At 38.7% G+C, this 26,806-nt stretch overlaps 1 protein-coding gene across 2 annotated transcripts in view; it reads right to left on the minus strand.

Annotated features, from left to right (window-relative positions):
- The window catches only part of PDE8B (phosphodiesterase 8B), a 71,056-nt gene that overhangs the window by 25,323 nt on the left and 18,927 nt on the right, over positions 1-26,806 (minus strand). The window contains exons 2-7 of one of the 2 annotated variants that reach the window (XM_036403786.2): positions 15,709-15,765; positions 10,888-11,078; positions 9,499-9,558; positions 7,479-7,536; positions 3,156-3,244; positions 418-496 (exon numbers count right to left, since the gene is read on the minus strand). In XM_036403786.2, coding sequence (XP_036259679.1) covers positions 418-496; positions 3,156-3,244; positions 7,479-7,536; positions 9,499-9,558; positions 10,888-11,078; positions 15,709-15,765 — 534 coding nt within the window. Of the gene's footprint in view, positions 1-417; positions 497-3,155; positions 3,245-7,478; positions 7,537-9,498; positions 9,559-10,887; positions 11,079-15,708; positions 15,769-26,806 lie in introns of both variants that reach the window. The other variant, XM_036403785.2, reaches the window with a different exon arrangement.

The following is a 26,806-nucleotide window of genomic DNA, read 5'->3' on the forward strand; positions in this document are numbered from 1 at the left end:
CTAGTAAGTTATATATAAGTATCAAAGTGTGAAAAGTTATATGCTAAAGCCACAACCACACATCCCTACAATTCAGTGATTCTCATATAAAAATACTATGTAATGGTGAAACATTTTATTCAAGTCAGAGAAGGCAATATGTAATCTATCAGAAGGCACAGAAAGAGAATTAATGCAGGTTTTACCAGAAACAACATTACCGAAAACTATAATTTCAATGAAGTTACAGAAGGAAAAGTCTTATAAATTCAGCAGGCATCAGTGTGCAGCAATCAGAAATTAAGCAGTTCATTGCACAAGACATTGTAATGGGCAACAAAACTAAAATATTGATATAGAACAGGAACTACTGACCCAAGATGTCTTTGGGGTCCCTCTTTTCAAATTCTATAAAATAGTTAACATTTCCCCCCCTACCTGAATGACATGATCTTCACTGGTTATTTCTACAGCTTCCTGACAATGGTCTAATGCTGTAAACACTGCATTACAAGCCCTGCAAGTAGCAAATGATTAGCACATTAGTTTTACCATTAGAACATTTTGTTCACTATAAATACATGATTAAATTGTACTTATTGATAGATGAACCACAAAATAGCAGTTGTTTTGACTAGACCATGCCACAATCTTTATTATGACTTTTTCAGAACAGCCAGCCTCAGACATCCTTGTTGTTAACGTGCTTTTACTGCAGATTACGTTGTAAATGTGCTCACAGGTGCTGCAGCATCTTAAGAGTATTTTTGTATCTACACACATGCTCTGAACAGCAGGAATGAACAATTAGCAGTAAAAATAATACATTACTATTACATCAGAAAGTTCTGTGATCATTAAAGATTGGAAGCACAAAAATCATGACAGCACATATAGACAAAGTTTTAGTACAGCAAGTAGGTTGGCACTATCAAAGAAACTGTCATACAACACAGTTAAAGGAAACAATTTGACCCATCTCAAAGTTCTAATAAAAAAAATACCAATTTTCCTTCTTCCAAGTAATAATGCAGTGACTTGATTTCCATACATCCTCATCTTTCAGGACCCAGATGATCTTTGTTGCCTATTTTTTTCAGGGCTATCCTTGAACTAATGCAGGAAAACAAAAGCCTTACCTTCTTGGTACAGAATTCAAATTGCTTAAATTATGACTTACACAGGATGGCATTAACATTAATATAGGCTTTTAATACTAGGGAAAAATGTATATCTCATAGAATCATAGGATGATTTGGGTTGGAAGGGACATGAAGATCATGTAGTTCCAAGACCTACCATGGCCCAGAAGAGTGAGAACTGGAAGAAACAACTTAGTCATACTTGCTTTGATAGATGTCAGTGCCTTGTCTTTGATTTGGTCTGAAGACAAACTAATTATCTTCTATATGACTCTCATTTCAGGGAACTAAAATGCACCATGCATAAATATTCCTGTACACAGTTATTACCTAAAAGAAACCTCTTGCTTCCAGGCTGCATAGCAGGGTTTGAATTAGTACAACTGACTAAAGAATTAAGAAATACAGGACATTACTACTTCTGCTTATTGTGGAAGTAACTCAAAACAAAATAGGATACACAAAGAGACATACGCGGAAACACAGACATGCAACCATGTGAATGAAGATTTGTGGGAAAAAAGTATTTTGTGCAGAAGATGACAGAAGTGTTTCTGCTCATATAATAAAAGGAGCTTGGAGTGTAATTTTATATGTGATTTTCTAGCAATTCAAGCTGGTTCCCAAGTGTGATTTTGTGCTGTGTGAAGGAACTAATTTGTCTCAGTGATAGATGCCTGTCTGGTACATCAGCTGCTAAAAATGTAATTACAGAGACTTTCTGTAAGAAAACACACAGATATGTCTGCACTATTCAAGCCTTAGTATTTCCATTTGATCTGACAAGCAAGCCAGCAAAATTACAAGTTTAAATGGCCCATATCCCCTTTAATTAGCACACAGATGTCCAACCAAGTTTCAAACCAGAACCAGCTATGTGGAAAAGGGGAGTCTGTGCTAGGAATGGAAAGCCACTTCTGACCACTGACATGACCTCATTTACTTCTCTCTGGGGCTGGTGCTACTTTTTCATTACATTTCTCTTGTGTCTGAACACATGACATATCCTGAGTTTAATTCTATCAACTAACTTTCTGCATTCTCTTCCCTTTCACTTTTACAAAGCTGTATAGAAGACTCCCAGATCATCAACTAGCAGCACAGATGTGCAGTGCAGCACTCTTTTCCCCCCTTATGAAATGAAAAAAAAGTTATACCTGAATGCCATAACCAGTATCAGTTCTGATGAGTTTTTAATGGCATTTCTCTAATAAGACAGAGGTAAGGGGAAGACATTCTTGCTGAGTTTTAGAAAACAGCTATTAAAATTGTGTAAACCAAAATCCAATTTTTTTCCCTGGAATTCTCTTGTCATTGCAGTTTGTGCGCATGAATATGCAATCACTGAAAATGTAAAGTCACTTTGGTATCAGTTTGCAAAGAAATCTTAGAAAAAATCAACTTGTGAAACAGAGACACTGAAACCTGTAAAAAAGTGATAGTATTTCTGTAGATGGAACTCAAATTAATTTATACCACAGAGAGAACAGCCCTTTCTCTGCATTTCTTTCCTATTGTTTCATATGGTTGCATTGCAAAAATATCTACGTGCATGCAAAAGCACCTATATTAAATACAAAATTAGTCACATTAAGGAAAAAGTGCATGTGGGAATGCACTCAATAACATATAAAACTGTGCTCAGTGACATATAAAACTGTGCTCCTGGCCTGCCAAGTCTTGGCCAAGCAAGAAAATAAAAACTCAGAGCTGAATCAACATTGCATTCAGTTCAAGCCTCCTAATATGAAAGCTCAGACACACGAGATCAAGGATGACTTTATAAAGTTTTACCATCATATAAAATCACAGCTCCCACCTACACTGACCAAGATTTCTCAGGGTACCAGTTACTAAGGCACTGAGTTTGTCCTTTACAAAAACACAGAAGGAAGAAATATAAAAGAATAGCGTATTAGTTAACATACAGATGCAAGGTACACAAATGCTTAGCTGGGAAGAAGCAGAAAGTAACATGATGCAATTGTTTAGACCAAGAAGTTGATGTTTGCAGTTTCTCACACCTCTACATACCGTAATTTGAACTGAGATCGCACTTCCCCACGTTCTATTTGAACCAGTTCATTGTAACAAGCAGTTACGCTGCTGTTCTCCATGAATTGCTGGAAGACAAATCAAGAGTGCATGAAATAGGCTGGAATAGTTTTAAACTGTTATTTCTGTTTCTGCATCTAAAACTTTAACTTTTTAAAGAAAGCTGGCATGAGGCCAGCAAAGGCCCACAAGGGTGATAAAGCACCTCTGCTGTGAGATGGGCCAAGAGAGCTGGGACTTTTCAGCCTGGAAAGGAGAACGCTGAAGTGGAGAATATATCAAGGCATATAAACGTCTGAAGGGAGACTGTAAGAAGACAGAGCCAGCCAGCTTCTTTCCAGTGATGCCCAGTGACAGGACCAGAGGCAATTGGCACAAACAGAAACAAAGGAGTTTCAGGGAGCCTGAACATCAGGCAACACTTTTTTTTTTACTGGGAGGGTGACCTGGGCACAGGTTACCCAGAGAGGTTGCAGAATCTCCATCACTGGAGATGTTGAAAAACTGTGTGGCATGGTCCTAAACTACTTGAGCAGGGAGGTTGGGCAAGATGACCTCTAGAGGTTCCTTCCAACCTCAACCATACTTTCTTTTCTGGTAGAAAAAAGTTTTTATTGTACCTTTTGTGTTGTGAATAATAACCTTTCCCTTGGGAATGAGTTTCTAGTTTTTAAGACTATACAAATATCTAAATACAAAGCAAGTATAAAAATGCTAATTCCTTTGCTAGATTTTCCCGTTTGGTTTTAGCAACCCACCAAATACTCCAAAAAAAACCCCCCCCCACAGTCTCACACAAAACCAGTATTGCCTTGATGTTTTATTTTGAACGTCTATCCTTAATTCAGAATGGAAATGGAAAACCTTAGAGACATAAAACATACATGCTAAAAAAAAAAGAAAGAAAAATATATTTGGCATTTGTTTCCAAGCAAATATTGAAGCTAAAGCTTCCAAAAGTCAAGCAACTTTGCTTCTCAAGTAATCTCACTGAGCTGTCACTGTGAATTCAGGACACAAAGTAAGAAGCATCTGACCGCAGTGAAAAAAACTTTTACTCCAGATAGGAGAGAATGTTCTCTGTTAGGTCTAAAAGGTCTTGTGCTTGGTCCTGCTGAAATCAGAAATTTTATGTTGCTACAAAAGAAGTATATTCTCTGAGTTCAGTTAAAGTTTATTATCAATCACATGCACTGAGTTATCATAGGAAATGCCCTGTGTTGTCACTAGTTCTCACAGCACAGCTGCATGCGCAGTCCAGAGGAGCATGCAAACCACCAAAGAATAGCTTTCAAGAAATCTGTGCTTCTGTCCTGTGTGAAAAACTGTGTTTTGGACACCAGTGGCTCAATTCCAAGTTGTGAGTAAAATATAACAAAAGTAACATTAAAAACAACTGTTGGCATGGGTCTGTTCTACTCTTTAATGTTGACATCTTAAAATATTTCTGTAACTTTTACCTCCCATGCTACAGAACACACGGGAAAACAAAAGGTACCACAAAAAGTTGGCAGAAACAAAGCAAACAATGTTGTGGTTTTGTGTATCAAACAGCCTGCTAACAAACTTCTCTTCTAAAGCAGTGTAGACTAAGATTTTCAGGTTTTGGGTACTCTTTTAAATATTCAAATACATTTGAGCTAAATTTAAAAGAATGAGAACAACTCTCAATAATATAAAATTTATCTACGATGGCAACCTATTTTATGAAATAGACTTACTAGATTATGCTAAGGGTCTTTATAAACTGAATTTTATAGTAGCGTGTTTTACTGAAAAAATTTAAGCACTGCTGTTCAATGACAAAATTCTTGGCACAAATCCTTTGCTAAGAAACAAGAACTGCAGCTTATCAAAGTGCTAACCATGCTCTTAACTGTTGTATAGTCTTCTGCAGATCTAAAGAATCACTTTATCTAAGTTTATAGTGCTGATGCTGGTCATTCGCTGGCTGACTCAAAACTGAGAAATCAACTGAGACATGAAAATAGCAGGAAGCATTTCTTTTTCTAATCTGTACTTCTAATGTGACACAAGAATAAGAAGATTTCTGAACTTGCAGATATTAGAAGACAGACAAAACACTTTATTTTTAAAAAGTTTCATATTTATGCAGTACATTTTAAGTAACATATAGTTTTAAATTATTTCTTACTCCATTATAATGGGATTCCACTGTTGTTCTATGCAGAACTTAGTACAAGCCACAGGAATTATAAACTAGCAGCAATGCATTCTTCTTTTTGCTTAGCAATAAGAATTCATTTTAATATTAAATACTCCTTTTATTCCAATCTAGTAAGTTTTAATAGTATCTGGTCAATGAGAATCAACATTTGTTTAGGAAAAGAGGTTCAAAATACAAGACAAGGTTGTAATTCAGTAACTGCAAACATTAAGATCTCCTGTTTGCTGATTTAAATCATAGCTAAAAATCAGTCAGGAAGCTAAATTGCTTATTCAAATTAGCCCATCCTAAGTAGGCCACCACTATTAGGTTTATGAGGCTGAGAGGAAAAAAAAAAGCATAATTCATGTCCTGGATTAGCAACAGCATTAATACACAAACACAAGAGTTGGTAATGATATAGAGGGAAAATCAGATGTAATAAAATGAACTTTCTTAAGAAGAAGGAGGAAAAACCAGAAATAAGTCAGCATAAAAAAAAATATGATTTAAACAGATTGCAATTTTCCAAAAATAAATTTAATTTTTGCTGGTGAGGAAGAGACAAGACCCTGCAAATACCACCTCTCTGTTTGAAGAGAGGCATTTTTAAATCTTTGTGTGGTAATGCATTTAGTCCCCTGATCCCCATCCAAGCAAAAATAATTCCTATGTCCACCCCACAGCAAAAAAGAAACTGTCACATCAGATGTATTTTAAAATCTTGAAAATAATTCCAATAGGCAATTATTACATTATTCAAGCCCTCTGATAAATGTGGGACAGCAAGAGAGAGTAGCACAGCTGTCAGGTGCAAAAAGATTCTTTTTTCCAAGGCAGAGAGTTTCACTGAGCCATGTCTCACAGCCACAGAGTCTCCTCTGACTTTACTCAGTACTACACCTACAGTTTTAATCTAGCTTACAAAACACATTGCCCTACATTGTGTTCAAATGAAACAGTAGAGCTGAGAAGTAATAAACTTCTCTTTGAAAAATATTTAAGCCAGAGAGAGAGACAGAGAGAGAGAGAGACAGAGAGAGAGAGAGAAACGACATTAATAAAACACTGGCATTCTTGGGCTGACCTTTCTCTCAGACTAATATTTCCAATTTTCAGAGCATCTAAGTGCTTTAGAAATGCTTTGGTCCCACAATACTCTTGCAGTACAGGCAAGATCTTATACCTCTATTTTTGGGAGATCATCTGAAAATGTTAATTCTGGTTCATGTTCTGCTGTATAAACAAACTTAGGCTGAATGTCAATTTGCTAAGACACTGGACTCAGCATGAACATAGGAGAATGAAATTTTTGCCTGGGTTAATTCCATCTCTTCTCCAATTTTCCTTACTACAGTTAATTTTCCTAAATATGTATATTTTAAAGAAAATTTATACAGTTAATTCTAACTAATTCTCCAGATGTGCTTCTTATACCTAAGTACACATCCTTCCTTATGAATGGCTAACTTAAAAAATGCAGCTGGTTTATTTTAGAACAACATAACATTAATATCCAAAGCCACTCACACAAATGTTGGGAGAGGGTAAGCAACCTAGATTTTCAGAGCTGAGAACTCCTGCCTTTCTGCTCTCTCCGACAAAGCTCTTTGAGGAACAGTATGAACAGTTATCTTCCCTTCTGTTTCTGGTACAGGAGTGTCTCTAACTCTGTACTGAGAAAAATTTGTGCAAACCAACATTTCAGACATTACAGGGGGAAAAAATCTTCACAAGCTGGACCAGGTTTGTAGTCCCTTTAGAAGAGAAACCCTAGCAGCCTGAGACACATGGAGGGGTCTGGGTGACGAGTCAGCATGCTGGGATGTGTTAATCAGAGCCTCCCACCCCTGTTTCTTAGTGCAGTCATAAAACACACCCGCTACCCAGCCAGACCACAAGAAGGTAATGTCAGTACAGCTGCTATTCTGAAAGGACTACCTAGATCACAGAGCTTTTTGTTTCATATGCTTCTGGAATACTCCTGAAAGGAAAACTAAATCAACTGCCACTGGTTTCTTATCAATAAATTTCTAACAGAAGAGGATGTGTACTTTTCAATTTGAGGAAGCAGAAGTGTTTGTAATTTATGAAGCTACTATGTTTTCTATATTACATAGGCAATTTATACATACCCTATCAAAGCCTGCATCAAGAAGGGGGAGAACAGAAGTCTCTTCTTGGTCAGCAGATCTACAAAACAAAATCACACAACCACAGAATTATTCAGGTTGGAAATGACTGTTAGATCATCGAGTCCAACCTCTAAACCAGCAGTGCTAAGCACTGAACAGCAGTGAACCACTTCCCAAGTGTCACATCCACACATCTTTTAAATACCTGCAGGCATGGTGATTCCACTGTACTGGGTAGCTTGGGTTGCAATGCTTGCAACCCTTTCAGGGAAGAAAATTTTCCAAATGCCCAATCTAAACTTCTCTTAGCACAACCTGAGGCCATTTCCTATGGTCAGATCCCTTGATACTTTGGAGAAAAAACGGACCCCACCTGGTATGGAGAGTATATCCTCCTTTCAGGTACTTGTAGAGAGAAACAAAGTCTCCCTGAGGCTCCTTTTCTCAAGGCTAGACACCTCCAGCTCCCTCAGTCACTCCACACTCCTCAGGACTCATGCTCCAGATGCTTCACCACCTCCACTGCCTTTCTCTGGACTCACTCCAGCACCTCAACATACTTCCTGTTGTGAGGGGCCCAGAGCTGGACACAAGATTTGAGGTGTTGTCTCAGCAGTGCCCAGCACAGGGGGCCAATCCCTGCCCTGGCCCTGCTGGCCACAGCATTGCTGATCCAGGCCAGGATGCCATTGGCCTTCTTGGCCACCTGGGCACAGCCTGGCTCATGTTCAGCTGCTGTCACCAGCACCCCCAGGTCCTTTCCAGCCACTCTGCCCCAGCCTGTGGAGCTGCCTGGGGTTGTTGTGACCCAAGGGCAGGATCCAGCACTGGGCCTTGTTGAACCTCACACCACTGGCCTGGGCCCATGGTCCAGCCTGTCCAGATCCCTCTGCAGAGCCTTCCTGCCCTCCAGCAGATCAGCACTCCCACCCAGCTTGGTGTCACCTGCAAACTGATTGAGGGTGCACTCAATCCCTTGTCCAGGTCATTGATACAGATATTAAGCAGGGCTGGTATATTATTTACTATAAGGGGACATAACAGTTGAGGATTAGATGGCATGAATCTAACATAGTGCTCTAAACATAATGAACTCAGTGAGAAGAGTTTTTCCTTAAATACATACAAAAAATCTTACTATTATAGAAGCTGGTGCTATAGTCTTCTATTACAGGTATTTGCAGCTTCTATACAACTTGATAATTACTCCTACAGCAAACCTGACTGACAGATTCTCCAGAGAAGTCCCGTATCTCTCTACACACAGAAGGGGATTGCAAGAAAAAGTACAAAGAAGATAAAAAAGACATTCTGTGATATCTTATGAGAAATAATCTAAAAAAATATTATTAACATAAAGGTATTTGCTAAGTTGTAAAATCTTGTTCAGCAGCAAATTTAATTGATTTTCAAATCTTGGTAGTAATAGTTCTCCTTCCACTCTATTTCCTAATATGCTAATTGATTTAGGAAATGAAAATGGTAATGGATTCAGTAGTATGTAGGAGTTCTAACAAGGGTATTTGAAGATATTTGATAAATATATATTTAAGTCAGTAAGAATTCTTCCTAAATGCATGGGTTATGAATTACCAAATAAGGGTTTAAGGACAACATTCTGGTGAATTTAGCATCAGCTGGATTGAAGTTTGCCCCATCACCCAGTTCAATAAACAACAATTTGTTATTTCTCTACTTATTTCCTTTAGAAAGTAATACGCACCTTTCTAGTTTGGATTTGTATTTTCCTTTCCTCTTAGAAATAACACATATCTGTCTGGCTTTCTTACTATAAAACCCATCATGAGGTGACAGGAAAATACTAGTCAGTACTAAAGGAAAGATGTTGAACACTCAAATAAAACATCGAACATCACTAGACCATTTCAGATGAAAAATACTACATTTACTCTGTAAAATTTGCTAGTAAGATACTTTCTGTTATTAAATAACTGTTATAGACTAGGTAACTGTTCTTATAAAGTAAAATTAAAATCTTTCACAAACCAGTAATACTTACGTGCGTGGAACCACAGCAAGTATTACAGTATGCTCTGATATCTCTGTGGCACGAATAGACCTGAGGAAACAAAAATTTCTCAGTTACACTGAATGCTTTCTCAATATTGCTCTGAGTACCTCCACTGAAAATATAAATGAAAGTCAGGACTGAAAGACACCACTGAGGCTAGACAATATGATTGTTCACTGCCAAACTTAACTATCCTCATTTAGACAAACCATTTTCATTTTGGCACCATATTTCTCATTTTGCTCTATGGAGGTAAGAAGGCAAAAGCTCCAAAACCTCAGTGGACAAACATCACTTTTCAGACCTACTCTTATGACCTAGCAAAGGTTTCCCCTGTGTATTCAGCTTATCTGGGGCAGACTGCCCTGAATGCGTGAGTCGAGAAAGGTCAGTACATGCAAAGTATCTTCAACGCCCTTGACTAATTTATACAAGAATCTCTACCCCCTCTCAGATTTACCACTGTCCTTCTAGACATTGCGAAATTTTGTTTAGAGGGTGGGAAGTGCTATCAAGGCATGAAAGTAAGAAAAGTGGGCATAGCAAATTACAAAAGACTACAGTTCATTAAATACTGCATAAACAAAATTTTACCATGTTGCATATTATTGAGAAAACAAAAAAGATATGACCAGCTATCAGAAGAACACTCTGTGTTTTACTGGCTAATGATAAGCTTTTTTTCACTCATATTACACTGCTCTGAATAAACAATCTTTATGTTTATCTGTTGGTCTTTTGGAAGAAAGACCAGCACAAATATTTGAGCATTAAAATGCCCCTTGTCATAAACATGGCAAGTTTCAGCTCATGGCAGACTAGAAGCACAGTATGGTGCAAATGGTATGCTTCAGCTGAAACCACGTATTTTAGCAAAGGATCCCAATACTGAACACTTGTAATCTTAAAGCATCTTAGGTACAACCATGTGGACTAGAAGAGTGATGCAAACTTTTGCGAAGAACTGGCAGTGCCTGACCTTGTGCACAACATTCACACAAACAAACACATTCCTTTGAAGTCTGCAGCTTCAGATTTTGATGCAGCAGTAAGCCAGGAAAGAAGCAGCACCCACAGCAGAGAATGGTTTCACAACAGCTTTGGCTTATGCTCTGATAGAAACCCCATGACTTAAAGATAATTCTACAGTTCAGCTTTGGCATAATGTAGTTTTTATATTGTTGTAGATGTGTGCAAACCTCCTGGCCTCAGTCCCCAAGCTTCCATTCCACTGCAATTTTAGGTGTTCATTTTTTGTTTGTTGTTTTTATTTTTTTCCCTATTTTTTCAAATTAGGAGTTTGGTTTCAATTTAGGAGGTTTGGTTTCATACAATGTATTTCAAAGCTTAAGAGAAGCATAAGGTGCTTTAGGTTACCTGCAGATATCTTCTGCATCAAAATACTTGGAGTTCCTGTGATCTATAACAATTATTTCCTGGTGCTTATCCAGGAAACATTCAAGTGCTGATTCCAGAGTCCAGGCAACATTGCACCTGTATCCTGCTCTGTCACAAGCCCACCAGAAACCATTGCTTTGGTTGTCTTCTTTTGCAAAGATTAGCAAAACCTGCAGAGGATGGAAAACAGCAGCACCACATTAAGCACATAAAGTAGTCTTCTGCATGGAGCAAGTATTGACAAATAATTCTGCCCCTTGGAAGATTTTAAGTCTGCTTTAAAAGTGGGAAGCTTGAACCACAGGTTGTAAAACAAACAATGCAGTACTACACCTTTCTTAACGGATACCACAGTTATCAATAATCAATAGTTAACAACAGTTAACTATATAGTTAATGGTTTTAAACAAGGACTGTTTAAAAGTTTAGGACAAAACTAGCTTGCCACATGATGATTTTTTCCTAGCTCCTGTTCCAATTCAATCAGCAACCAACCATCAAACATCATTGCCACTCTTGTCTCATCCGAGCTACACACACTTTTGATAGTAAGGAACTGTCTGAAATGCAGCTGCCTTAATTACCTCTTATCATCCCTGAAGACATGGGCAAACAATAACAAAGTTTTATCTGTTCTGTCTTCTTTAATCACAAAAAGTGGTGTTAACCAATATTATTTCAAAGCTGAAAAGAGCAACAGGCAAGAAGGTATGTAGAGGAGGAAAAATATTCAAATGTGAGAATTTTTTACCCAATAAATTGTGCCAAACTGTCCCTAAGCTTATAAAGTAGTTTAGACAATTTCAACTGAACACTTAAGGAACTGCTCACACAAGATCAGGTAGGAAGTGTACAGAGGTGCCACTCTGAAGATCAAGGAGATGCTGTAGGAAGCCTGTTTGCAAGCTGAAACACAGAATAGAAGCTGAAAACAGCTGTATTTCTGTGCCTCTCATGTAAAAAGAAGTGTTTTTCAGAAAGAATAAATTTTTCATCCTTGCCCCATAACACACAATTTATCAGTGTCCATTTATTAATCTAAGTCATGCAGACATTCCCCATTACAGTTGCACGTATTTACCATAGCGACTGATAACTATCCGTGCTACCCTGTGTCAGACGAAGAACAGGGCTAATTTAGTGCAAATACGCTGTGAAAAAGAAGGCCTCAAAAAGTCAAAACTTTATCCACAGCTATTAAAATTGCACAAAAAGTCAGCAGCCAGAGATTAGTCATGTATAAAGCAAAATCCTGTTCATTTCACATATAAAAGTCATCCCCTGACTTTACTGAAACAACGTGCTCAAGAAAAATATGCAAAATTTTGCTCCAAATGCCTGTAGGAAAGGCCAATAACCTTTATCCACCTTGCTTTATGCAGCTGTGGTGTCAGCACATGAATTTCAGCACGATCAGTCTAGAAGCTAGAAAAGGTGACAATAGCATTCTTCTTATCTTTAGCTGCCTGGATTGTTGAATTCTAAACAATAAAAAAATCAATCATTGTTACTGTGACAGTCAGAGTTTCATTAAACAATGGAAGAAAATTATATGCTCACAATTTCTGTAAATATTAAGAAGGTAAAAGTTTCAATGTATTGGAAGGTTTTTGATTGCAGTTATCAATAAGCAGATTTGGTTTACTGACACTTAACATCCAAGGTAACTGTTGTCACTCTTTTTAATCCCTGAGGTTTTTTTTCCAGCCATCAAAGAGTTGGAAAGCAGTGACCTGGCCGAGCTGCAGATTTTCTACTTCCTGAGTGAAGTCCCTACTCTGATACAATCTTCTGTTTGGTTCCAACTGCCATTAGTTTTATTTTGTTCCTAGTTTGAAATGTTATGGGGAAAGAAAATTTGAGGGGGGCAGGGGTGGCGCGTTTTTTGATATCTTCCTTCTCTCAGCACTCCCAGTTTGGAAATAAAGGATGGTAAAATGCAATAATTTATCATCTTTAAAATAATGGAGCTTAATTAAACCATACAATCTCTCCCTGGTAACTGATTATCAGTGCACAAATCCTTCTGAGAATATTAATTTTAAAAGTGGTTTAAGGTATTAGTACTACACTTTCTCATTAACATTTGTATGGAGCTTACTATAAATCATCAAAACACAATATAACTGGAAGTATATTTGAACAATGCTGTCAAAGTCAAGGCAAAAATGTAATAATCCATATAAACAACATGATCAAGGAATTCAATCTGTGTTCCATGCCAAAAAAACTTCATGTAGTTTTTTTTTTGTTGCATGATTTGCAATGTTACTGTAAAAAGATAACTTTACTCATTGTTGCCCTAATTTAGGAATACCATGGACATTCTCTGTAGAGGCCTTTCTAATTTTGGTGATGTACTGAAATTTTTACTCTAAGTATTTGCTTGACATGACTATTGCACATCTAGTTCCCAGTTTATTATACAAATACAAAAAATGGACAGAAATTTGCTTCAAAGATTTTGAAATACAAGAAACATCAGCTGAGGATAAACAAGCTACCAAAAGGAGAAAGAAAATTACAGCAACTTAAGAAGCTATTTAATAATTTTCAAATCATCATATCCTAGCAAGAGACTTCCAGATTGGAAAAGACATAGTATCTCTGAATAAAGTTACAGAGATACCCATTATAATGGTTTGAGGGAACAGCGAAATGCTGTGCATCATCTTGCTTCATTTGCAGCTCATCAGGGAAGATCACAGTGTCAACGCTGTGAAAGAGATGATGGCAAATAAATGTCCTAAAAGGTGAGAAAATGCAGCATTTGAATAGGAACACTGAAACACTTATGAGCAAACATTTCTGCAAGAGGATCCAGCACCTTTTTATGTGCACTATTGTTTATAAAAACCACATCTCCAGTGTCCCCTGGAGAAAGCACATTTTTGTGTACTTTCAGCATGGTCATTTCTGAAATCAAATAATTCCTATTTACAAGCCTTGGTACAAAGTTGAGGCAATTGTGCAATGTGTATATGGGATATTTTGAGGGTTGGAGCTAGCTGGTTTGCTTTGGACTCTTCCCTTTGCCTCTTAAGGCCAGGAGCACCTGGGTCACAATTCTGTACAAATGAAACCCAATTTTTACTCTGACATATATGGTCATGAAGTCCAGTGAGGAACTTATTAAATGGTTTTATGGCAGGTCACAAGCACAAGTGAGGTCACTTCTCAGACAAAAAATATGTGCCATTTTGAGGTTGGAACAGGTGTCCCATAACAGCATAAAACACAGCAGAATAAAATGAAGTTGGCTAAGAAAAGCCTCAGTGGCAATTGTTTTAACAAATGGAACTTAACTTGTCAGGCAATTGTAAACATGATTAATCATCCACAAACAGACATTTAAAATGTGATATTCAGTAGCTGTTTGCAATGCACAGAGAAACACATAATTGTATTGTCAAGATGGAATAAAAGATTAGCACACATTTTTTAATGTGGGGATGTGTGCATTACTTGCCAAATTATCTGAGGTAATGTGGCTTTTTACACAAGGTGGGTTTACATAAAATGTTTTACTTAACTGTAAATAAGTTAATGTATGGCAACATCTTTAAGGAAAATTCTTCAGTTAATGATTTTACTGAATCATTTCTGCCTAAAACAGATTATTTTCTTACACAGATTTTCAGTTGTGAAATGTAAAGACAAAATAACACCCCCATCTGAAAAGATACCAAGAAGAATGTCAATTTTTGAAAACAACAAAAATCCAACTTTGCCTTGGGGAAATCAAATTTCTATGAAGTAATATCCTCACAAAAGCACTGAGAGTATTTGTAGTTGCTAAATATCTTCTGGATAATCTTTCTGAAGATGAACATGATCTAAAAATATTTTTCTGTGAAAAGTTACACATTTCTATGTTAAAATTCCCTACAAAACTGAAGGTTGTTCTGCTGTTGAAGTCACTACTCCTCAGTCTTATTAGAATATAAACAAGTAATTTCATCAGATTGAGTAATCATTGAGATTACATTCATAAAGTCATTCATATGGCTTTACATTCAAGACTGAATGTAAAGCCATAAAAATGTAAAGCTTTATGATGCTTTCCTTCCACACATAGGTTTTTCACAGAAAGGGTGCTTGGTGACTAAATGTGTCTGTATTTTACAGAATTAACCAACCCATAAATTAATTCAGATTAATTATGTATCACTAAAACAATGTTAAAGGCTAAAAGGCTATTTAATTTCCTATAATCCGAGCGTTCCAACATCTACTAAAAGCTAAAAAAAATAACACTTGGCATCTGATAGTATCACAGGAACAAAATGTACAGAAAATGAAGCATGTATGGATAAGAGCTGTTGCTCCTTAGCTGAATTTGAACCTGTCTTCTTGGAGGACATTTCTTGAATTGGTGGTCTGTAAAACATAGTTCTCTGTCCTGTTACAGTTCTCTATCCTGTTGTGCAAAACCCAGCAAAACTGAACATGTACCTAAATTTCATGAAGGTCTCTGCTGTGGTATAGCAAAACTGAACAGGTTTTAATATCCATTGAGGCAGCTCTTTCCCTGGTTGATGCACATACACTCACACTCATACTGGTAGGACAGATACAAGCAATGAGGGGATGTTAGTGGAAATCTAAGGGTCTTATTTACTGAGTTAATTTACTTGTAAATCTTCTCAAGCAATCAGATACACAAAACACACATTATCCCTCTCACAGTCCTTGTACAAGTGAAATTAAAATATTATAGTTAACTAAAGAGTTTGAACCTTAACTTTTTCATCTATCAATACTGAATTGGCTCTCTCAGAAACTGAAGGAGCATCTTACCTGAATTGGGTATTGTGTCAGTCTCATGGACCCAACTTGTACTTCTGCAGTTGAAGCCTGCTAAAGAAATACAGATTTTTTTTTCATTGTCATTCTTAAGAAGGCAGCATTTTACATACAAGAATTAAAGGTCAAACAGAACCATGAAAGATGCTAAAAAGCACACTGGCATATGAATAGCAGCCTTAATTTCATTACTATGAAGTGCATCTCACATGATAATCTTTACCAAATTCCTATTTTTTTTTACTTGCCTGTAAGTTAAAAATGCTAAGGTTTAAAAGAAGGAAGTAAGAAACACACACTTTCTTTTCTCTGTTTCCCCAACAGAGTACCTAGGTTACACAGAAGGACTTTTTTTTGCTGGAGACTAGAAAGCTATTTATCTCCAGCCAAAAGTTATTCATTAGAATGTAATATAGAACTTTTTTTAAAGGTCTTGTGACATATTCTAAATAATAATGTTTTAGTGGGATTGATGGTGAAAGAAGTGACTTTTGAGAAAAGGGAACTTTTTTGGGTTGTAGATTGAAAGTTGTTTTCCTGAACCATAGCCTTCAGTTTTCAGGTAAAAATATCACTACCATGTGAGCCATGACATTTTCAGAAGATATGATAGCACACCATAATTTAAACCTGCTGCAAGAAAGCCAGTACATGTGGGCTGAGGCCGCTTTGTTTGTTGTACTTCTTAGGAACTGGACTACGTTAATACTTTTCGTGTCTTGATACATTTCAGTACACTTCTCCTGTACACCACTGATTTGTTTCACTTCAAACCATTAGCTACAGAAGGTTGTTAAGCAACAGAACAATACATATGCCCTCACGCAGGTGCACATACTTAATGAGAAGAGTCTTTAAACCCTTAAAATGTTCGTGCATATGGAGAATTAGCTGCAAGTTACCAACCTCCGAAAGGGCAGACTCCTTGCTTTCGTGACCACCAGTTACCCCAGGTGCCCCAGGTGTAGATGCGTTTAAGCAATCCTGCAAGACATGTAATCTGACCAAAACCCTAATTGTAGGCAGATTCCCAAGGCCATTCCCTGACACATGGGAATGCTGGAGCCTTATTTCTGTGGCATTTTTCTCTGTGGTGCTCATTAGTCTGAGCCTTTTATACAGGCAATACTTAATCCTTTAAAAATGTATTTTTCAAAGGAATGTGTATAAACATTTAAAACAGATGAAGTTCCCGGTATTCTACTCTTTTCTTTAGAGAATACAATGCAGTGTTAAGCATTAACAGCCTGGCCTGCACGTGAGACAATGGCATTATGTATAGCTACAACTGACACTTTGGACTTTCATGCACCAGTGCGCATCGATTCTTCTCAGCCCGACAACCTACGTCAGAAAGTGGTAACGGGCAGTACTCCAAAAGATTAAACTACAAAGCCTGCCACTGTTTTCCAAAGCAAAAACTGCCCCCAATATAAGTGTAGTTAACCTCTCCTTTTCTCACAGAAAAGCTTCACTTCCCACTTGAGCTCCTGTGTAGCTGAATGTAGCTTAGTGCCAGTAAGCATATCTGAACAGAAATGGAAGTTAGCACCCATCATCAACCATGAGTTAAGAGTAAGTTATAGAAACAGTTCTCTGAAAGCTCACAGCTCCTATTCCCCCCAACCAAAAGAGAAAAACAGTACATCCAAACTCCAATGATACTCAATAAAAAACTCTTAAATAAAAATTTTATTATCATACACTTTGATTAAAAAAAAAGTCTCAAAGTGATCTCATTAGACAAATCTGTAAGACTACACAACAGACTTCAGTCAGTCTCAGAGCAAAAGCGTGTTTTTTGACAATACATAGCTCAAATTGTCTCAGAAGGTGTGAATCAAAAGCGTGAGATTCTTCAACAAAAGAAGTCACCAGTACAAAAGAAGAATACAGACACATCCATGTATGTTTGGAAACAGATATTTATTTTATTTTCTACTTACTAATGCCAGGGAAATATCAGGGAACTCACATTGTAAATGAATGCCTTCCACTTTCTACTGCTTCAGAAGATATCCAGAGTTAGTCACTCTGTATTGTCAAAAATGGAATACATGTGTCCAAGACACAGATCAATGCAGGCAAGTCTATCAAGTCCTTTACAGAGATTACTTTATATAGATTAGCCACTTTTCTTATCCTGTTTATTTTAAAACAACAGCAACAAAATAATCCACTCACTCAGACTCTGACTCAAGAGTTTTTCTCCCGGCTGTTTCTGTGTCAGCCCCATGAATGAATAGAAAACACTTGAATAGAAGGACAAAAAAATCAGGGTCTTTCTCTTCCTCCCTTCCTTCCAGATTCAGGGTGCTCCTAACAGCAGGAAAGTTAGGTGAAAATTAGAAAATCAGAGACTCCTGATGTTGGTGAACATGTCCCTGTCCTGCTCAGTGCAGACTTAATGGGGTCAGAACCATGGAGGGATGCAGAATAGGTGCTGTTCTACCTGAAAGATTGCTATGTATTGTCTTTGAGTTCCTAAAATGCTCAACTTCATTACTTATACAATGCACAGAAACAGATGGGACAAATTAAGGTTGGTAATGAACCTGAATATGGGAAGGATAAATAAACCTTCTCATTAGATATAGCAAAAACTATGTCTGATGTCCTCCTTTCTGGTCTTTAAGTTCTGAGTCTTGTTTCACAACCTGAATCAGACCCTTCGATTTATATGCCCAAACTGCTGTAGGTATAAGTGACTGACTCACTTTTCTCTGTCAAACTCAGCTAAAGGAGGCAGCAAAAATAAAGACATGTATGCCTGGCCTTCACAAATGCCCTACAGATCTCTCACTTGCCTGAAGGAACTAATTCCACATTTTCTGAACTCCCAGAAGAATCTGACCATGTGGACATTGCGTATTAGTGATACCATGACCATACCTCTGTTCATTTCCTCACTTAAGTGAATAGCACATTGCTGATGATTTCCAATTTAAATAAAGCTCTCATTATTTGACTGACTGCCAGGAAGGACTGCTAATAGATCTGCAACCTAAATCAATTAGTGTAGTAGCTCATAACAGACTTTTCTGGTAAAACATGCAGAGACAAGCCTGATTCCAAAGAGGCCAGTGAGAAACCCCTAATTTCAGTGAACGGAGGAACAGACGCTGTATTGAAACCAAAGAAATAACCACCTAGAAATAATAAAAGCATAAAACCAGTGAAAAAAAAAAGTTTGTTTTAACATTTTTAACTGCCCAATATTATTTTCAGTATCATTGTAATCTCCTAAGCATTCTCCCCAGGAATCAGCTATGAAACAAATAATTAGACAAAGCCAATAGCACTTTCTTAGCTCTTATGCTTTTGTGCAAACCAGCGATCACCAATTAGCTTACTATCATAGCAGTGCCATTAAGCAAAACGCATTACTGCTTCATTGAATTTTCACCTTTCTAAGTCACCAGTACAAAAGTCTTTACCCCAATATGGCAGCAAACTTACAGCCCATGCAGTTTATGAATCATCAATAATTACCAATAGACCACTGTAATTAGTGTAGACTAATTAGTACAACAAAATCTTCTTGCATAATTCTGTGCTGCTTCAGAGCTGCAACAGAGCAGCTGCTTCAGAGCAACAACAGCAGCTAGAGCCAACCAAGCAGTGAAGCAAAGGTGTTGGTGAATTCAGCCTCCTGAAAAGGCTCAGGATGGATGCGCCAGTTGAGAAGCAACATACAGATGCCAAGGTCCCTTTGGACACCCTTTTGCCCTGAAGGCTTCCTGCCCTCTTCCCTTTCCCTTTCATTAGTGCACCCCTTCATTCAGCTTTGTAGTGTTTTCAGACATCTGTCTCTTTGGTTTTGCAAGCCAGTAATAGGAATCTCTTTTTGACCCAGCTTTCACCTCAGCCTTGTTCTCCCCTGGCTGCATCTTTGCCAGGGCTGTTTTGCACTTCCCTCCAGCTCAGTTTCTTCTATCCACACTGCTGATGAAGACTGTGGGTCAACCTATTCCTTGACTATTACTATTTTCATGTTTGATTGTACCACTATTTTCAATCTCAAGTCCCTTGGCTTTTTTTTTTTTTCCTGGCCAAACTGCAGTCCACAACCACGTATGACTTCAACCCTGGCCTTAGTCTTGCATGAATTCCCTTACAAGACACAGGGCCAAGAGCTGTTGTCCAACACCTTTGGCCTGGAGCTGGTGTCCTGCACTTCTGCCTGCTACAGCACACCAGACAAGGGTGCCCAGCTCCCCTTCCGCTGTTCAGCAAAGCTACACTCCTCTGTTCTTCCCCATTTTTTCTTTGTCTTGTCTTCCTTAATAGAACAATATCACAATCTTTCTTCTCTTTTAGTTTTTTTCACTTCTGGTCCATCCAACTCCACAGTCATTTTTGTATACTTTAACACTCGGCCACTCTTTCTCTGTTTGGAGTCTCTCCCTCTTTCTTTGTCAGCCTCTGACCTGTTTAGCAATTTGTGTTTATAAAGAAGGAGCAGATTTATAGGAGAAAACTGGAGAGCTCTTTTCACCTCTGAGTCTAAAAACCCCTAAATGATAATTTGGCAAAGGCTGAGAGACTAAGTAGGATGAATCACTCCTACAGTACATACTCCTACTGCTGGAGCTTGGTCCTGAGCTAGATGGTTTTGTGGTCTGACCTCCCCAGCTTTTTTAGACATCATCTTTCCCTGCCTCACACATTTGACTGACTCTTTATCCTCTCCACCCACTAGGACAGCTACTGTCCCAGTAACTACAGCAACTCTCTTTCAGGAAAGACGGCTCTCTTCCACCTTGTTGTCAAATTCTGTTGGGTTTTGTAGTTGTTGTTTCTACTTCTTTTTCCCTGTCAGATTCTCCTTGCTGTGGTTTCCAGTTGACTTTTACATCTGCTTGCTGAGCTGCTGGTCCCCTTCATTTTCCTCAGCCCCACTAGAGGGCTGCCAACTCACTCTGCTCCATGAGCTGCTCCCCTCTTGCCAGCCGACTGCCACTTTTCCACAGAGTCCAGAGGAGCATTAGATGGTTGGTTAGCTCAACTCTGAAGTTAATGCAAGGTCATGCTATTTTATTTTCTGAAAACAATGATCAAACACACATACTACTTAGAAGAAATAAAGTTTTATCACTGCTGGTTCAGCCACTGCAGTCTTTGCAAGCACTCCTAAAAGAAGTCTGACCTTTGAGATGCATAGGTAAAAAATACACACATGCATTTGGAAGTGGTGGCCTGCTAACAACATTTGTGACAACACACACTGAGGCATGCAGCATAAAAATATTACATCCACAGGCAACGCATGGGACCCCAAATCACCAAAACCTGTAGGTTTGGCAGGGTCAAGGGTAGCATTCACAAACCTGCATCTGGTTCTTTTGCCTCTCAAAACCAAGCAGAATTGGGTTGAGGCCATATCAATACCCCCAGTTAAAGCTATGTCATGCACACAAGAGAATTAGACATTTACAAGGGTGCAGAACAAGTCAAGAGGAAGAAGAGCTCTTCCTTCCATGACGACTTTCACCTCTGGGTGATGAAATTCAGCTCCTGTTGCATACTCTCAACCATGACCTTTGAGCTCCTTTTCTGCAGCGACCTGTGTCTGAAAGGGAGCATTAGACCCTAACTTTCTTTCCCACCTCCTTCTTCCCTACCAATCTTGCCTTCACCTGGAGGGAGAGCACTAATTTAGCAGTGAAGCATTTTACACCAAGCATGGCTAGGCATAGAATATCTCATATCAGATGAGCCCACTGCAGTCCCTGCATCTCTCCTGTGCTCCTAATACCAGCCTGCCTGGGTTCCTAAGAGGACCTGCCATAGAGATGCCTCTCTCTGCAAACTATGTGTTCTTCAGTGTGAGCCATATGACAAGATTCATATCTTTTTAGAGATAAGATGGTCACCAGTTCTGGAGATAAGCAGAAGCCTTCATAAAAACTTCAAAGTAAGGATCAAATGCTTCAATCAAAAATTGAACTTCTGTGAATTACACAGTTGATAATATAATGAATGGCTAAGTTGGTTGGTTTTTTTTTGTGTTTTGTTCTCAAACTCTGCTTCTCCTTTGCACAAACTCCTTTTGTGCAATGCTGAGAAGTTTTGTCTCAGAATCACCTTCAGGAACAGATATTAAGATTTCTTTCTTCCTTCATTCTCATTCCTCTCTATATGGTTTCCTGGCTTGTGTTTCCAATAATAAATTAGAAAAATAAATAGTCAAAACCACAGATCTGTTTCTTCTCTATTTCTCACTCCCTTTTTCGTCCCCAGGAGATGTCATCCATTTTTAAGCAACTAGAGTGAGTAGTGCTCATATAATCTTCCTGTTTCAATTTAAAATCAGTTTCAAGGGAAGAAAAGCAAACTAGGGGGATGCAGGTAAACCTCTGAAAGACATGGGGAAGAGAGAAGGAAACAAAAGGCAGTTAACACCAACAGGTCACAAGTAGTGGATTACCCAAAGGGAAACAAAAATTGAGAAATTAATATCAGTGTCCATTGATACAGATTTTAGATGACTTCAACAAGCAAGCTGACACTTGTAAAATAATCCTGTGAGGTTTAAGATAATAAATGTGTATCTGATATAAAATGATAATTGAAGAAAGAATATTATTTTAGGACTTTTTACATTCTGTTCACAGTTTGGTAGCAGCTTCCTTGTGAATACATTATCATAATAGGACAATAGAACAAACAAGCAGAAAAGACACTAGCTCAGCCATTATGGTGCTACATTTGGCATACAAACTACCATTGTTGAGCAGTCCTCAATTCTGCTCACAGCAGCAGCTACTCTGAGACCTTTCAAGGCTGCAAAAGACTCAGAAACTCTCTATCCATAGAGGGTAGTCCACATCCCATTTATTCCTATAATTTGCAGATTAGGGCATTCAACAGCATCTGGAAGCAGTCATGCAGTTTGTACACACAATTTCTCACCATGCAGATTTTTCTTACATGGATTCAAGGATCATGATCTACTATTAGGATCACTACCAAAATTCTTGGTATCAACATAGAATAAATTTGGTATTCGAGATACAGTTGGTTGAACACATTGGGGTAGGATGATCCTTAATAAAATCCAAAAAGGAGATTTCTAAACACATCCCCATTTCTAAAAAAACCTGTGAGGAACAATCAAAAGAATCAGTCAAACCACGTAATCTTGGTCCAACATCCTGTCTTCACAAGTGGCCAAAAGCAGATGCAAAACTGGAAAATGCAAAAGCAGGACAAACACAGGGTGACATTGTCCCTTACACCCCTTAACCTTGTTGTTTATAGCTTGTCTTAGCTTATGCTTTTCTGCTCACAAAGCAGCAGGACATGTAAATTAAGATCATCCTTTTCTTCACTGGCCATGTAGAGTGTCTCAAAACTCACAGCACTGGGTAGTCTCCTCCCCTTCCCCCAGATATTGGGAGCATGAATCAGAAGAAGGGTTTTGGTAAGGGCTTGAGATGTTCACTGAAACTCCAATGAATAAAGAATCACAAAACTTTTGTCGTGAAGGGACCCCTGAAGGCAATCTAGTCCCTTCAAGTGGTGCTGTTGCAATGCATGATTAGGTCAGCCATGGCTTTACCTATCCCTTGTCATCATGGCTGCTGCTCAGCAATCACATTCCAGCCTGTACTGATAATACAGGAAGTAAAATCCATTTTTTGGACAAGTGCTTTAATTTCCAAACTACTATGTTAGATTTTTGGAAGGAAAAACAACTATAGAATGCATCAAGCTTATTTTGTATACTTTTGACTTTATCAACAGAAGTTTCTCTAAGAGTATACTTATTTTGTTAGCGCACAAATTTCACTTCACTGAATATGCTTGGCAAGTAAGTTATGTTAATGCCCTTGCAATGTGAAGAGGTGAAGGGAAAACAAACTTTTACAAACATCTGTCAAATGAACAGAGTATGTCCAGACTTATGGATCTTGGCATGGTGAGATTTCTTTCTGTAAATCCATCTGTCATTACTGTTCATTCTCAACTTCGCAGAAGCATGAGTCACACACATTACTGGGGAATCCGATCAAATTTCTTTACCTTGGGGAAAAGCACACCAACTGAGACTGAGCTGTTTAAAAATACATGCACTGGTGCCTGGGAGAGAGCAAAATCCAAGATTATAGATACAGAGAGATATAGAAGTTAATTGTATTTTCATCTTTGTATGTTGAGGTAGTCAAAAAAGCAACCAGTTTGAGGATAGGAACAAAGATCCAAACAAAAAACCTTATACTACCATGTAAATTTATGGTGAACCAACACTTTCAATGTTGTACATAATCTTTTGCTTTCCTTGAGATAAATTAATGAAAACTAGAAAAATTTAAGCAACAGGAATAATAATGAAATTTCAAGATATCTTAGGCTGCTTCCTCTAGGAAGAGAGCTTCCTAAGGAACTGAACAGGTATCTATGAAATCAGGAGCAGCTAGAGCAGAATGAAGAATGACTCACCAAGAGCATTCCCAATACGAGAAATTTGATGCTTGCACTTAGAGCAGGCCACTGGAAGGGGCATTGTTAAAAGAGCAGTTGAACAAAACTTACCAAAGGTAGGCCCCTGTACTGCTGCAGAAGACATCAGTAGGGACGTAAACTCAACTGGCAGGCCCTTCAGTTATAAGTTAAGAGAGGCCCAGGGAGTGATCCCTCTCCATCTGCCCTCTTTTCTCTCTGTTGCCTGAGGCTCCTTACACTTGCCCAAGACAAGATAACAGGCAGTCAGGCTTATGGTTTAATACAGTAGATCAATTCTTGGGCATGGCTATTAAAAATGATACAAAAACACCAATAAGTGAGTTTTGATACTGGATATTTCAGGTAATACAATCATAGAAATATGAACAGAAACAGCTAGAACATAATTTGCAGGAAGAGATTAGCTAAATAGTCATAATAGTCTTCCATCACCTCTTGGCCTAGGTAAATACTCATAACTTGTGACTCATACTGCTAGTCTGCAATCAAAGAATCATTTTAAAGTGCAAAATTTACTTTGCCTTCCAAACACTGATTAAGAAAAAGCATCTGGAGGTTATCTGCATACACCTGAATTACCTCCTCAATTAACGTTCCTCTTCCAGTAGTAGATAGCCTGAAAAATGTAGTTGTCTTGGCTTCCACTGTTTAGAATAAACTAGCATTTTACTGAAACTAAACAAAATCACTAAGATCATGCACCTCAACAGTCTGAGAGCAGTCAGAAGCAGCACCTGAAATCCTTGGTGTGCAAGTACACATGTAGGTAATTGTGGACTCTATTACAAATGTTAAAAGGGAAAAAAAACATTCGACTCAAGGCATGTGCTGTGGTGTCATGGTTGGACACTGGCCAAATGCCAGGCACCCACAAAAACCTCTCACTCACCCTTCCCTGCTACAGCTGGACAGAAAAGAGAAAATTTCATGAAGGCTTCATGAGTTGAGATAAGGACTGGGAGAAAACACTCCAAGAGCAAAATAGTCTAAAATTAAATTTATTGAGTTTATTACTAACAGAATTAGAGGAGGATAATAAGAAGTAAAACCAAGCCCTTAAAGAGCACCTTTTTCCCCCAACCCCTCCCTCCTTGGAGCACAGGGAGACAGGGCGTGGGGATTTTGGTCAGTTCATCACCCGAGGTTTTCTTCTGCTGCTCAGGGGGAGGAATCCTGCCCCAGTGAGGCCGTGGGGTCCCTCCCACAGGACACAGCCCCCTGTGAACTTTCCCAGCATGGTTCCAATCTCATGAGCAGCAGTCCTCCCAAACTGCTGAGAGTCCCTCCCACGGGCACAGTCCTCCCAAAACCGCTGTGGGATGGTCACTTTTCCACGGGGTGCAGTCCTCCAAGGACAAGGCTGCTCCAGCCTGGAAGCAGGGCCCTCTCTCTCCATAGAGTCTCCCATTGGACACAGCCTCCTCCAGGCATCCACCTGCTCCAGCATGGGCAGCTGGTGAATCTCTGCATCCCCCATGGATCCCCATGGGCTGCAGGGGCACAGCTGCTTCACCATGGTCTGCACCATGGTCTGCACCATGGCCTGCAGAGGAATCTCAGCTCCAGTGCCTGGAGCACCTCCTGCCCCTCCTTCTGCACTGGCATTGGAGTCTCCTTGTTGTTTCCCTCACACAGTCTCACCTCCTCCTCTTCTCTGGGTAGAAAAAATTGTGCCCACTTTGTTTTGTTTTTCTTCTTAAATATGTTATCACAGAGACATTACCAACATCTCTAACTGGTCCAGGCTTGGCCAGCAGCATGTCCATCCTCAGAGCCACCAGGGATTGGTTCTGCCAGACATGGTGGAAGCTTCTCACAGAAGGCACCTCTGTGGCTCCCCTGCTACCAAAAACCAGGCTGTGCAAAACCAACACGTGGTTTTGTTCTACCATTTTTCCAACACTATTCACTGTAGATACTGCTAGCTTCCAACACCAGCCCTAGGCTGCAGTGGTTACCAGGCTGCTTCTTCAGAGATGTATGATGGATGTCACCATCAGAGGGTTGGCTTTCTATTACCCCCTATTACTTCTTGTCTTGGGTGGGCCTTGCTTGAATGAATTTTTTCCTGGTTCAAAGAGGTCTGTTCCTATCTTCTTTTACCAGCTCCTGAAAGCCACCTACATACTATCTCAGCCTAAAACCTCTATAAAACATTATATTCCTCTTGCTGGAACAAAGAAGAAAAAAAGCCAAAAAAAACCCAACAAAACCCCGAACAAGCATGTTCTGATGAGAGTGAGTCATTTATTGAAGTTTTCTGAATTGTCTTGCAGTTAGGAAAAAAAAAACAAACTCAGCATTGAACTTTGATCTACATTTTACAAAAAAACCAAAATAAACTCCAGTAAAGAACAGGGCATTGTGCATAAAGGACAGATACATGTCCTTTGAAAACATAATGTTCTCTCCTCCCTGGTCCTTCACACTGTCAGACAGCATTTGTTTTGCAGCGCTTCTGTCTTGACTGTTGAGTTTGGGAGCAGGCAGTAGAAAACAACTAGTTTGGCTTCTGATTAAAACTTTAGCATCCACAAGATATGTCTTAGAATTATGCCTAGGAACTCTATTGAAAATATCCCCAAACCTCCACAAAAATACAAAACCCAACAACACTCCAAAC

Source organism: Molothrus ater, chromosome Z, assembly GCF_012460135.2.
Source record: "Molothrus ater isolate BHLD 08-10-18 breed brown headed cowbird chromosome Z, BPBGC_Mater_1.1, whole genome shotgun sequence".
Lineage (NCBI taxonomy): Eukaryota > Metazoa > Chordata > Aves > Passeriformes > Icteridae > Molothrus > Molothrus ater.